Source organism: Triturus cristatus, chromosome 3_2 (genome assembly GCF_964204655.1).
Source record: "Triturus cristatus chromosome 3_2, aTriCri1.1, whole genome shotgun sequence".
In the NCBI taxonomy this organism is placed as follows: domain Eukaryota; kingdom Metazoa; phylum Chordata; class Amphibia; order Caudata; family Salamandridae; genus Triturus; species Triturus cristatus.
In genome coordinates, this window is record NC_140584.1 from 810,098,399 (window position 1) to 810,111,600 (window position 13,202).

General features: G+C 49.0%; 1 protein-coding gene across 2 annotated transcripts in view; it reads right to left on the reverse strand.

Moving 5' to 3' along the window:
* The window catches only part of NBEAL1 (neurobeachin like 1), a 978,461-nt gene that overhangs the window by 594,930 nt on the left and 370,329 nt on the right, over nucleotides 1-13,202 (reverse strand). For both annotated transcript variants that reach the window (XM_085648956.1, XM_085648955.1), the window contains one exon: nucleotides 4,208-4,327. In XM_085648956.1, the coding sequence (XP_085505082.1) occupies nucleotides 4,208-4,327 (120 nt within the window). The remainder of the gene's footprint in view (nucleotides 1-4,207; nucleotides 4,328-13,202) is intronic.

A 13,202-nucleotide genomic window follows, 5' to 3' on the forward strand; every position in this document is an offset into this window, starting at 1 on the left:
CTGCAGTGTGTCCATAATGGCTCAAATGAAAAGGAGAGACTTCAGCACGTTAAAAGAGAACTCCAGTACATGCAGGAGGTCCAACTACCCGAGAAGAGCTTGCTTCTAATAGCCAGTCATCAAGGTAGGGAAAGACTGAAACTCATAACCGTAGGTGGGTGGTGACCAACGCCATCACCGACGCCATCACTTTTGTGAACCCTGAAGGGTGCTGGTAGGGCCGAAAGGGAGCACAGTGAATTGGAAACACTTGTGACCCACCATGAACCGCATGAAGCGTCTATGGGGTGGCAGGACAGGAATATGGAACTATGGATCCTGCAAGTCCAACGATATCCACCAGTATCTGAGATCCATAACAGACAGGACTTGAGCCAGAGTGAGCATTTTGAACTTTTCCTTCTTCAGAAAGTAGCTGTGAGGGAGCAGATCTAGAATCTAGCAGGAAGGCCTCCATCAGTTTTTGACACCAGAAAGTAGCAGGAATAGCAACAACGACCTACTTCTGATGTCGGCACCCGGTCCATGGCTTCTTTGTTCAAAAGAGCCTGTACTTCCTGTTGCAAGAGTGAATGGTCGTCTCCATCTCCTGGTCTGAGAATGGTGGTATGGGCGACGTGCTTTCCACGAATGGTATGGCATAACCCCGCCGATCAAGGTGAAGCACCCATTTGTCCTAAATTGTTGTTTGCCATTGGGACAGGTGGTGCCAGATCCTGCCACCAATCGGTTGTCCACGATGTTGCAAGAGCATTTTAAAGGGGCTCTGAGGCTGCAACTGCTGGGGGAGTGGCAGACTGGGTAGACCTCTGGACTTGGTTCCCACAAGGTCATTGGGAGCAACAACTGCGACCATGAAACAACTGAGGAGCATGGTGGCTAGGAGTAAAAGGACGTGGCTGCCAGCCCCCACTGTAGCCAGGAAGGAGCTAAAGGAGGAATGTGGGTTCCATGGGCCCATAGTGAGCCCCAATGACCTAGCAGTGACCCTGCTATCTTTAAAATGCTCAAGCTTTAAATTTGTCGTGTCACCAAAAAGGCAAGTGCCACTGAAGAGCATGTCTATAAGGGACTCCTGGACATCTCTTGAAAAGCCATTTGACCTCAGCCAGGTGTGGTATCTGAATGCCACTTATGACACACACTCACGAGTCAGTTGTATCCAGTCTGCAGCTTTTGATAAACCTTGTTGAGTGTCTGCCATCACCAACTGCTTAGGATGGTATGGCTCGAGCCCTCGCTAAGACAACAGGTAGCACTTGGGCAACCGAATTCCATACATTATGGGAACATCAGCCCAAACTGCACGGTGTGTTCACTGACCACAGTGCAAGGCTGGTGGAAGAGAAATGCTCTTCCAAAAGGCATCTAGCCTCTTGGATTCCCTATCTGGAGGTGTGGTAGGGAACACACCAGGGTTAACTTTGGAAGTAGAGGCCTGCACCATCAGGCTCTCAGGGGTGGGGTGCTGGGTCCCAGGAACCGTAGCAATGGTCCTGTGCACAGGCGTGCCTTTGCAGGGCTTGACCCAGACCCCAAGCAGGACATCAATGAGGACTTAATAAAAGGGGAGTAGAGGTTCTGATGGGGATACACCAGATTGAAGCACCTCTGTCAAAAAGTTTGTCTTGACTTCCAACGTGGGCAGTGTCAGATCCAGGACCTCAGCCACTCTATGCACCTCCATTACAACAGAGGCTCCTTCCTCCGTAGCCACAATATGTGGAGAGAGGAGATCAGTGTCTGGTGAGCTATGCAGACCACTGGCACCAGCCAGCTCCTCATACCCATTATCCCCGGCCAGGGTCTCTTTTAAGGGGATGGGATATGTATGTAGCTCCTCAGATCCCCTACAAACAATCCCCACAGTGGCTTTTGGGGAAATAAGGCTCTGTCTTGGACTCAGACTGTTGACGCTGGTCTGGCTCCATATTGGAGTCAGAAATTATGATGAGATCAGCGCCACCGATGGGTGTCAGCGGCGCCAGGAACGGCACCACTGGAACGAACCAGGTAGAGGTTGCGGGTTCGCGAATGGGGTCAGTCAGAATTGGGGAACAGATTCAGAGAGCCTGATTGAAGCCAAGGGTAAACCTGCCTTCAGAAATACAGTTGGGCCCCTCATAAACACATGGGGCCTGAAGGCGTTCCAGAGGGATGTGATCACCCAAAAATAAGGTCCATAGTCTCTCAAAACTCCATAAATTTGGCGGAGGTCGCTCTGGCTCCATGAAACTCTGGGAGGTGCTGATCAGACCCAGGCTCAAGCTGCACAGAAATGATGTGGCAGCGGGCCCCAACTTCTGCCGTCGTTCAGCGCCTCGTTCTGTGACTCGGACTGGCACAGAGAAGTGAAAGAATGTTTTGACTTCTTGGACTTCTTTTTATGGGACTTCCCCCATGAGGTCCGGAAGCATGATGATGGCCGGCGCAAATGAGGGCAGTTCCAGAACCTCTCTCACAACCTGGAGGGGTCCAGAGTTGTGTATCAAACAGCCAGCAGTTTCATGGTTCGCTCTTGGATATCCTTCGGATGCATGGTCTTGCACTAATACATATAGGCCCTGGAGTCGTGATCTGGATCCAGGCACCAAAGACAAACCAAGTGGGCATCTGTCACAGACATTTGCCTGTGAAAGGCACCACAAAGCTTTAAGCCTACAGCTTTCTTTGGATACATATGCCCAAAAAAGTGGAGAAAAAAAGGCACACTGGGTGTCAACAAAAGTGCTGAAAAAATTAAGTCAAAAAATGCCTGAGAGGAGCTCAATCTGGATCTGCGCCGATGGCCCGGAAAAGAAGGACTGAGGTCAGTGTGCTGGGGTGGCACCTATATAGGCACCACACGTCACTTGCGGTGTGGACAATGCAGATGCAGAGCCGATCAATGCCACCTACCGGAACACAAGGAGACTGCTCAGAATACTTTCTGGATCCAGTTTGAAACATGGGGGATATTCAAAGGTAAGGAATCTGCGACTAGAAGTCTCTATTAGATGCATACATTCTCTCTGGGGCTTCTAATGCACTATTACAGTACAGCACTCCCTGGTTTAGCCACACATCAGCACACAGACATCCAGTGGGTGGTATTCCACACACATCCATTCATCACATGCTGCAACTAAATCACCTGTACCGTGAACAAGGACAGAACCCTAGTTGCCCACCTAGACTAGGGTAATCATAAGAAACCTAACTTTTTGTTGCACCTGATGATCTTCTGGTACAAATAATAATCGGATATACAAGAGCTGATGTCGCCTTGAGTGTTCATTTAGTCATCTTTGCATGATTGTCTAACCTGTAACATGAAGTCATTTCTGGATTAATGTCTATTACTGGTGACTGAGCACACATGCCCATTAGTTTGGAGTCCCACAGGACAGACGTTGTGTTTCTAGCAACGAAGCGCCCGATTTAGAGTTTGGTGGATGGGTATTTACTCCATCAGGGCAACAGAGTAAAGTACTTAACTTAACATCTCTTGCAGTTACAGGAACTGCCATCACAGTAGTGTCTGTAAGTGCATTGAAAATTTGACCGACAGCTTTATAAAGCAGAAAAAAAATTCTAAATTTTTTATTTTCAAAAAGAAAATCCCAAAGCGGATTTTCTTTTTGAAAATAAAAAAACGATCACCTGCACGCCATTGGATTTTTCTCCTGTGGCGTGGGGGTAATTTAGCAGTTTTGACTGTCCCTTACTGCCAGGTTTACATGGTGGTGGCTGACAGTGAGAACAGGCCATATTTTGCCCACTCTAGATAGGGTAGGCAAACAAATGGTCAAACATCCGATGGCTCTTACTCTCTCGTGTCAACGGAGGTGTGTGTCAGCAGTGGAGACGAAGTAGTCTGCTCTAGCGACAGACTGAAGGTCTGCTGACTCTACATGAAGCTGAACTATAATTCAGGCCCTATATCACTTATTACAAAAAGCAGTGCCAGAAAGTGACAAAATTAATATTTCAGGTAAAGTTTATATCATCTAGATTAGTAGTATGCCCCCATGTTAACTTGAAATATGAAAAAAACTCTGTGCGTGTGCTTCACTTACTCATTAGGGCTCATCGATATAGGGCAATTCCAACATAAGCAAGGCATGGAAGAAATTTTTACGAATTCAAAGATAACCACAAAATACATATATTGAAAATGGCAAACCAGGTTTAAGTAATGTAATTTTTGTTTAGAGGAAATACGCACTTCACTCATAGAGGGAAACTTGAGAGCCGTAGAGACCTTCTGGTGTCCATTAATGTAGATATTGACAAGACTCTGTCCGAACGGCCTCTTGCCAGGCACCTGAATAATGGCTATGCTGTGCTGTGAAAATAAACAACGGCATGTCGCATCATTACATTTACAGAACAATAACAAAAATAGCTATGTTATCACAAAGGTTCATTAAAACAATACCTACAGTCAAACTACAAGTTATTTAATGATGATACTAATGGAAAGTTGAAAACTCGAATATATTCCCAACATGTGGGATTACAAAACAACATTTCAAATGGAAAACAGAAAGGAGAGAGTACACAGTGACTTTGAAAATGAGTCGACTCCATGATCAACTTTTGTGGATGTTTTTGGAATTAAAGTAGATATACTCTTCATTAACAGTCACTTAAAGTACGATTGCTCATCAACAAATGTCCAAACAACTCTCCCAAAACTGAGCTTCATTAGAAAAGTTACAGAGTGTATACCTTGAATACTTGTAATTCAAGTGTGATTGTGTGTGTGTGTGTACACACACACACACACACACACACACACACCCCCTCCCCCCGCACACACACACACACACACACACCCATCCACCCCCACCCCCACCCCCAGCCTCCCCAACATCATTGTAAAGCTTGCAGTGTACTGGTTTAAGTTGCCGGCGGTAAAACAATCCAATATCCGGTCTTTGGCTATGGTACATGCCACATAACAACAATGAAGTATATATACAGCAAGTACAGGAACCAACTTATCTGGGAAGAAAACTGTAAAGGGTGGATGGATTGAAGTTCTACAACCTAAAACAATGAGGTTGGTGCCGGAAACAAAACTGTTTTCAGGGTAAGAAGTCAAACTGGGCAACCATGCACCCAAACAAGGATGCCATCAATTAAGTCAAAATGAGATTCAATTCCACTGAGGAACAAAAAATAGACTGGGAGGTAACAAAGAGAGCAACCCTTTCAAGAAATGCACCTCTAGAGACAATCTAAAAAAGGAAAGGCTGAGAAGGCAAACACGTGAATGCTGATTGTTGCCACATAGCCCTTAACTGTTGCCCCTACCAGACACTGATGTGCAGGGGATTAAACCAAAGTGCTATATAGCAGAATGGTGAGATTAAAAGAGATGCTTGCCCGCACCACTGGCCAAACTCCACCCAGCCACTTGGGCTGATGGATTCGATGACAGGCTTCCTGTCTGTCGAAATAATGTTTGTGAATTCATCATGAAGACCGAAGGACTCCAACAGGCACTGCTCAATCTAAATGTGTATAGCCACCCATTTGGGGAGTAGGGTGAAGAACATGATTATCCTATTACCAAAGCAGGTCCTCTCTGCATGGGGGAGCAAGGAGAGGTAAACTGCTGAGTGCCAGTAGGTCAACCTACCAGATCCTTTGACCCCTACCAAGGGTGATCTAAATCAACTGTGCTTATTCCTGCTGCAATAATTATGAGAGCAGTGGACATGGCGAAAATGTGTAATAGGCTCAGAGACAAGTTGAACCTAAAGACATACAGAGAGGGAAGTGTATGGCACTAAACTGAGGAAAAGTTATGTTCTGGGCCATGGCGAAGAGTTCCACAAATGGAAACCATAATCTAGAGACGATCACCTCTATCACCTTGGCATGCAAATTCCAATAGTGGTCCTTCAGTGAGAGGTGGCTGGGAGCATAAGCCATGCTATTGAGGGCAACTGCAAGGTTAGCCACAACTGGGAAAATTCCCAGTTCATGACCCTAAACCCCCAACCTCCATTTATGTTGATATAATGGATGGTGGTGATGGTGAGGTCTGAGAAAATTTGGATGATGTACCCTTAGATAAAAAGTAGAAGCACCAACATGGCAGAACATACTGATCGCATCACAAGTACATTTCCGTGCAAGCGCTGCTCTGACTGAGAAAAGGTCCCATCCCATCATGACGCCTAGGTGAACTTTCATGTCCAGTGAGAAGGCATCCATGACCATGGCAGCCTGGGCTTGTGGCAGCTGAAAGGTCGACCCACCAAAGAGGTCCATCCACTAGTGAGAAGAACAAAGTGAAGGTTCTGCATCTAAGACATGAGTCTCTCCGGATGATGGAGCAACTGAGAACTCAAGACACTACTGTAGAGCCCTGATCTGTAATATTGTGTGTGGGACAGACATAATGCACAAGGCCATGCAAATTGCAAGGCCTGCAGAACTGAGTTCAGAGTCTGAGTCAGAAAACTCATAAGCATCTCCCTATTTTCAGTGATCTCCCTCTTTCAGGGAGAGCAGCACTTGGCTCATGAACAGAATCTTGAACTTGTTGGGTAGAATAAACAAGTTCAGATGGTGAAGCTCGAAGATGAGACTCAGACCTCCATCCTTCTTGGGGATATAAAAGTGGACAGAATAGAACCCATTCCTGTTTCTTACAAAGGCACCACATTATATGGCCCCTTCGCTCATAACGGTAAGGACTTACATCTCGAATATTGAGGCGTGTGTCTAAACACACATCCTAGTGGATGGAGGGCAGTCACAAAGAAGGGGCAGGAATTGTAGGGCATAGCCCTTGTGGACTAGCTGGACTACCCAGAGGTCAATCATGAATAACTCTCAGTTTGTGGAAAATGGGATAACCTCTTTAATACCAGAAGGTAATGCTGTGAGAGACGAAAGTTCTGGAGGCTTTGAGGAGGCAGACCAACACTTGTGCAGACTGCATCTGTTGTAGCTGCTGTTGATTTTGTCTGCTACATTCAACCTATCCCTATTAAGGAGCAGTGCTCTTGGGGTGTCTAAACAGGCTGAGACGTTTATCTCCATCATGACTGAACTAAGCTGAAGTAGTCACACAATTTTCTATCCTGTTGGTGGAATTGCTGAGCTGTGGCGGCACAGCCTAGCTCGCAAACCGAATCTCTACTTTTTCAGAGGTGCTCCAAGAAGGAGTCAGATTTCTCTCTGATCAGCCGTGTGAGAAGTTGGCCTGGTATATGATGCTCACTAGTTAAAGTGATCACCTTGTACCATGCCAAGCAACCCTTATGGTGTGGTTGTAAGTCAACCTTTTCGGACTAGCTGCCCTAGTGGTAGCGTAGGCTAAGCAGTCTTTGAGGCTAAACTCGTGAAGCGTGTTAAGCCAGCTGTTTTACCAAATGCAACCCCCTTTTATACCAATGAAAGGACACCACACAGATATATATTCAAAATATATATGTATTTATTTCTCAAAGTAACCCCTAGTCTCTTTATGAGCACAGGAGCACAAATCGTCAAACAAGATTACAGTAGAATACACAGAAGTTGCACTTTATATGGATAGGCCCTGGTGGCCGCTCAAACCATATACTAAAATAGTGGTATAAGTACCACGAACAGAAAAGGGAAAAGGCCTAGGGCCTCTAGAATCGCTGGGCCTACAAGGAGCTAACTTCAGTTAGTGACCAGGAGGTCCACGGGTGGCGTGTGCAGAGCAAATAGTCACACGCGTGCTCCCATAGGTTTCAATGGGTGCGTAAAAAGTACAAAGTTACTGCAAAGAGGATCTTCCGGATGGACTAGGAACTCAAGATTTGGAACACAGGCACTAGAGATGTAATACTACACTTGGGCACAGGTGTGCCAGCTTTACCTCACCCACAGGAAGCGGGTGCATAGGCCTCGAAGTGCGTCGGGTTTCTTCTATCTGTTCCGTGGAGCTTGAAGACAAAGATGCTGCAGGCGGTCGGTCCGGGAGAGATGCAGTGGATCCAAGAGTGGATCGGAGACGTTGAAGACCTGTAAGCAGAGGGGACAGTGTTCACAGTCACTAGCCAGTGACCAGCGTGGCACCAGGTGGGTACCAGGCGATGTCGGGTGCAAACAGGAAGAAGGGTGTAGCTTGTCTCTGCAGCCACGTGGTCCCTGGAGGTCGACGACGTCCAGGAGTCGGTTCACGAGCTGTCCCACGCAGGCTCTCGCTGTCGGCGGTGTCGGCGACTTGATCGATGCAAACAAGCCTTGGCAAAAGCAATTGTTGTAGGAGATGAAATAAGCTGATGGTTCTGACCAGCAAGGTCAGAGGGACTGCTCCTTTGGAGGGGAGCAAGGGCCAGTCTGGAGCAACCAGACCAGCGGTGTATTTCTTGAAGTTCGTCGCCAAGATGGCTACTAGCCAGCGGGCCAGCAACCGGTTAGGCGCGTCGAGTGGCAAAATGCAGAAGGGCGCCACGCAGATCGTGGAGATGCTGGAGGGCTCACCTTTGGTGCAGATGCTGCTCGGGTGTTGGGCTTCTCAGATCCCAAAGCACAACTTGGAGGGAGCCTCGGTTGTTGCACTTGTCAGCTTGTCGTAGTCGTTCCAAGATGGCTGGCTCCACGTGTCTCGGTGCCTCCACGGGTCTCCTCTTCTCAGGGACTGTGGATCGGGCAGTGAGAGGTCTGGAGGTCCAGGTCTTGTCAGTCTCTGGGCTCGGGCTCCGGCGGGAGGCGGCGGCAAAGCAGACGTTGATTCGCTGGATGGTGCTTGCGTTAGCAAGATGGTCACTCCCTGACCACAGGGGAGATTGGCTTCAGTCCTCTGTGCAGCAGAGCGTCGAAGTTCCCGTCTTCTTCTTAGTGTTAAGTTGATTCCAGGATGTCTGAAGTCTTAGGACACAGCTCCTACCTTTAAGCGGATTCTAGGGGCCGGACTACCTGCTAGGTCCCTCCCTATGGGTGGGACCAGGAAGGGGGGTGGTTACACCCCCAATCCTTTGTCCAGCTCGCCCCAGGCCCGGGACTGGTGTGCCCCAGGACCGGTTTGAACTGGCATATGCACCGAGGCTCCTTGTGAGCCACAGGCATGTCTGGTTTCTTTCAAGCCCTACCTGACCAATACACAAAATCCTGTCTGGGGTGGTGCACGCACCTCCCCTGGCAGGAAACCCTTTGTCCACACCTCCCAAGCTGGAAGGACTCCCAGCAGCAGGAGGGCAGACTTGTGTCTGTGGTGGCAGCATCCATTTTGTGGAGCTGAGGCTATGTCTGATTTTACCCGGGTTTCAGGTACTGTACATGTCGTGTCCCTCTAGAAGGGTGGAATGCTAACCCCGTCGCCAGAATTGGCGAGGGGTTAGTATTCCAATTCGTATGACACCTTACTCGACATGTTTTGATAAAGCCAAACCAAAGATAGCATTTGACCGCGAGGTTCATAATGCACTTAAGAGTATATGGTATGACGATATCTGGAAACAGTAGAAGGAAGTTGTTCCGACCACTGCAGACAGGCTCAGCTCATGCCAGAGCACCATCTCACATGGAACCAAGCACTCTGCCTTCAGGATTGTTAAGGCCTGCCATAGGAGTGACTTATAGGTTACCAGGTGTCCCATTTAAGGTTAGGTATAGGTATACTACACCTAAGTAAGAGGTGATTACACCAACTTACCCCAGCTGAGTGATCAGCCAGTTGTGTCAAATTGTTAGGCCAAGCCTGGGGTGGCATAATACATGCTTCAGCCCTTGGCAGGCCTTGGGTACACCAATGCCCTGGGTACCTAGTGTACACTGGTACAGGGGCTGACAGGGTGATCCACTTCCAATTGGTTATGCACCTAGGGTGCATAGTTTTAATTTAGTAGAGAGAACAGCAGGCTGGGGGTCTGATTGGCAGGCCCACAGCCTCAATATGTCAAAAACCAGTGAAGCAAAAAGCAAAAATTTGGGGTGACCATAGGATAGCAGACCCTACTCTCCTACAAGCCGCATATCCATAACCATGGCTTAGACATCTTCGGTGAAGCCAGTGGGATGGATCTAAGCACGCCAGCACAGCAAGATAGCAGAGACCAAGCATCAGGCAACAGTATCCACAGATATGTTTGCATTCATTCAAACTATCATAAGTCGGGTGTAAGAACCCTTCTACATGTGGGTCTGACAAAATGATGACCGTGAGATTCACCAAGTTCCATATTACATTAAAATATTAAGGAAGGTGGCGTTTACAGTGCGGAGGATCAAGCTGCCAGAAGCAAAGACCTTACTGCCCACAGAGTCAACATTCTTCTACTCTATCACAAGGTGCAGTGTGGAAGAAAGTCAGAATCTGCTTCAAGGACAACATTTGGACAATCAGACTTTTCTGTGATGGTTGAAAGGACACAGTGTAGGAGATCCTGATCAGACATATGCGCGCCTGGCTATATCTGAACTGCTGGGCCCAGAGAGAGTTTATCCCATGCAGTCATGACAGGATCCAGGAAGAACTCACTGAATGGAAACAATGGCTCGTCAACTAATGAGAAAGGTTGCAAGACGTCAGGCAAAATGGTAGACCTCGTCTTCGTGGATGGAAAAGTCAATTTCAAGGCCTCAACTGCTTTTTGTAATACAGTCATAATACAGTGGTAAATGATGAAGCTAACTCTCAAGCATGGATAGAAAGGAAAGGCATGGTCCAGTCTGGTAAACTGTTCAGGCCTTTTGCAGTTATTAGACCCATATACATGCCAGCATCAGTATTATAATTGGGAATGAGGTTGACAGCCTGACAATTGTCATTTTTTGTATGGCCATAATCATTACCAGGATTTGCAAGAGTCAGAGACAACAATCGCCTCGATCTGTGCAAATTTTTTGAGCTTTAAGGAGGAATTAAAATGTTAAGATTTATATTAACTTTTTCTCTTGCCACATGGATTATGTATTCCGGGGACGACAACTTTGAAAGCAAGGTTGTTGTATGCCCTATGGGCAACATCTGCTTTGGCACTCAGGAAGAATCCAACCAAACGGCGGGTGGGAAAGGCTGCCATTTCTATGCTGCAACTTCCTTTTGGTGCCTTACATAGCTTGTGGAGATGCAGTGTTGAGAGGCATTGAGGTCGGAGTTGCCTCAATGACTCTCAAACTAATGAACTCCCGTTTTAGGGTGGTCCAGCATAGCAACCTGGAAGGCCTCGAACTACGCAGAATCGGGTGATAGACCTGGAAATTGCAGTCTTATCTGTGTTAGCATTGGGATCTTGTGGGAAGATCTTTTGGGAAATTGTTCTTTAACAAGTGACCTACGTGTGGGTGAAATGGATCACTTAGGTCTCTTTGCAGGCTTTAGGCAGAAACAATTAAGCATCCTGCTCCCTAATGGCTTGCAGAGGGCTCTGTACCCGAGTTTGCGAGGTATGGAAAAATAGGAACTGATGCCTAGCCAGTTGGTGCCTAATTTACTCCAGTGATGGCATATCTAGAGGATAAGTTGCAGCTGGAGTCGCATTGGGCAACCTAATGGCCTAGAAGAGCCGTTACAGAAAAAAAACCTTTCTGAAGAATGATGTATCCATTACAAAATATATTTAAAAATGTCCGGGAGGAGCATGGCGCGCAACCAAGATGGCCGCGTAGGTGCGAGGCTCCCGAGGACCTCCGCAACCTCCCACGACTATCCTGAATTTATCCTGTCTCGGATGAGGGGAATGTGTTGGTGAGCCTGAGCTGAGGTGGCACCCGTTTCCCGTTGTCAAATCGGACCTCGGACACCGGAGTGAGCACCGATTGAAGTCTGCGGCCTTCTCCTCGCCAGACCCCGGATTTGCGCTGAGGGGTGACCCAGTGACAAAGTGAACAACAGCGGCGGGCCGGGCCTGGCGAGTCGCGCACCCCGCGCTTTCGCTTTCGCACCCCCTTGCAATCACTGCGGGGTTGGGTCGCGGGGCTCCTTGTGTTGGTGTGGTCTCGCTGGGAGACTTGGCCTGCCCGCCGGCTGTGACCCACCCCGCCGATCGGGGGTGGCCCCCCCCGGAGCTTGTGGCCCTGATTGCCTGCCTTTCACGACGTGACTGGTGCGACCGGGAGACTAGTGGCCATGGCCACCAAACAAGATGGAGACCGGGCAAAGACCAAGCCGACCCGGCGTGGCACCACCCATCAGGCCAACAGTATGGACCGCTATACCCTCCAGAAGGGATCTCCCGGCGGACCGCACAAATCCCCTGAGGACCCTCCTGATGCCCCGGACCTGCCCACGGATCTGACTCTGCGGGATGTCATGGGCGCCATTGCCGAGATGAAGGCCTCGGTAGGCCAGCGGTTCGACACACTGGCACAGAAGATCGACTCGGTCCTCGTGGATGTTGGCCTGGTGAGGGCCGATCTTTCCAAGACCAACGACCGAGTTGATTCTTTGGCCCACACCGCATCGGGCCTTACTACTGATGTGGCGGCGCTACAAACAGAGGTGCGCCGGCTTAGTCAGGCGAGCGCGCTTATGGATCGGCGCCTGGAGGACTCCGAGAGTCGGGCCCGGAGAAACAACATCCGCATCATCGGAGTACCCGAGGGACGGGAGGAAGCGGCGGCGGACCTATTTGTGGAGGACCTGATCGCTACCCATCTCCAGCCACGGGGGCTGAGTAAATTCTTTGCGGTGGAGCGGGCCCACAGGGTTCCCGGGGGAAGGCCGAAGGTCGGAGCCCCTCCGCGGCCCCTCATTGCCCGGATTTTCAACTTTCGGGAAAGAGACGCTATTCTGCAAGCCTCCAGACTGTTGGGGCCGGTTAAGCTTGACAACATGGAGGTGAACTTTTATCCGGATTTCACCCCAGCGGTCCAGAAGCAGAGACTGAGCTTCCAGGGCGTCAAGCGCGTCTTTGGGACTTGAACCTTAAATACGCAATGCTCTTCCCAGCCAAGATGCGAGTGGAGGTAGAGGGTCGCACGCACTTTTTTGATCGCCCGAAGCGGCCGGAGACTGGCTGGACACTCTGTCTGGGGATCGTGATCTGGGGGGCGGGGGGGGGCGGGGGGGGCGGCGGGGGGAGACGGCACCCTGGATCGGGACTGAGGGGGTGATGTTGGGCTTCACTCTGGACAAAAATGTTGCCACTCTCGATTAAGCATCTGTCTGTATAATTTCCCCTCCTATGGAGGTTGTGTGGGGTCTCTTGGGGGTTCTCCCTCCTCCTCTAGGGGGCTTAGCTAGTTTTTATTATATATATGGGGTGACAGGCACACTGCACGTT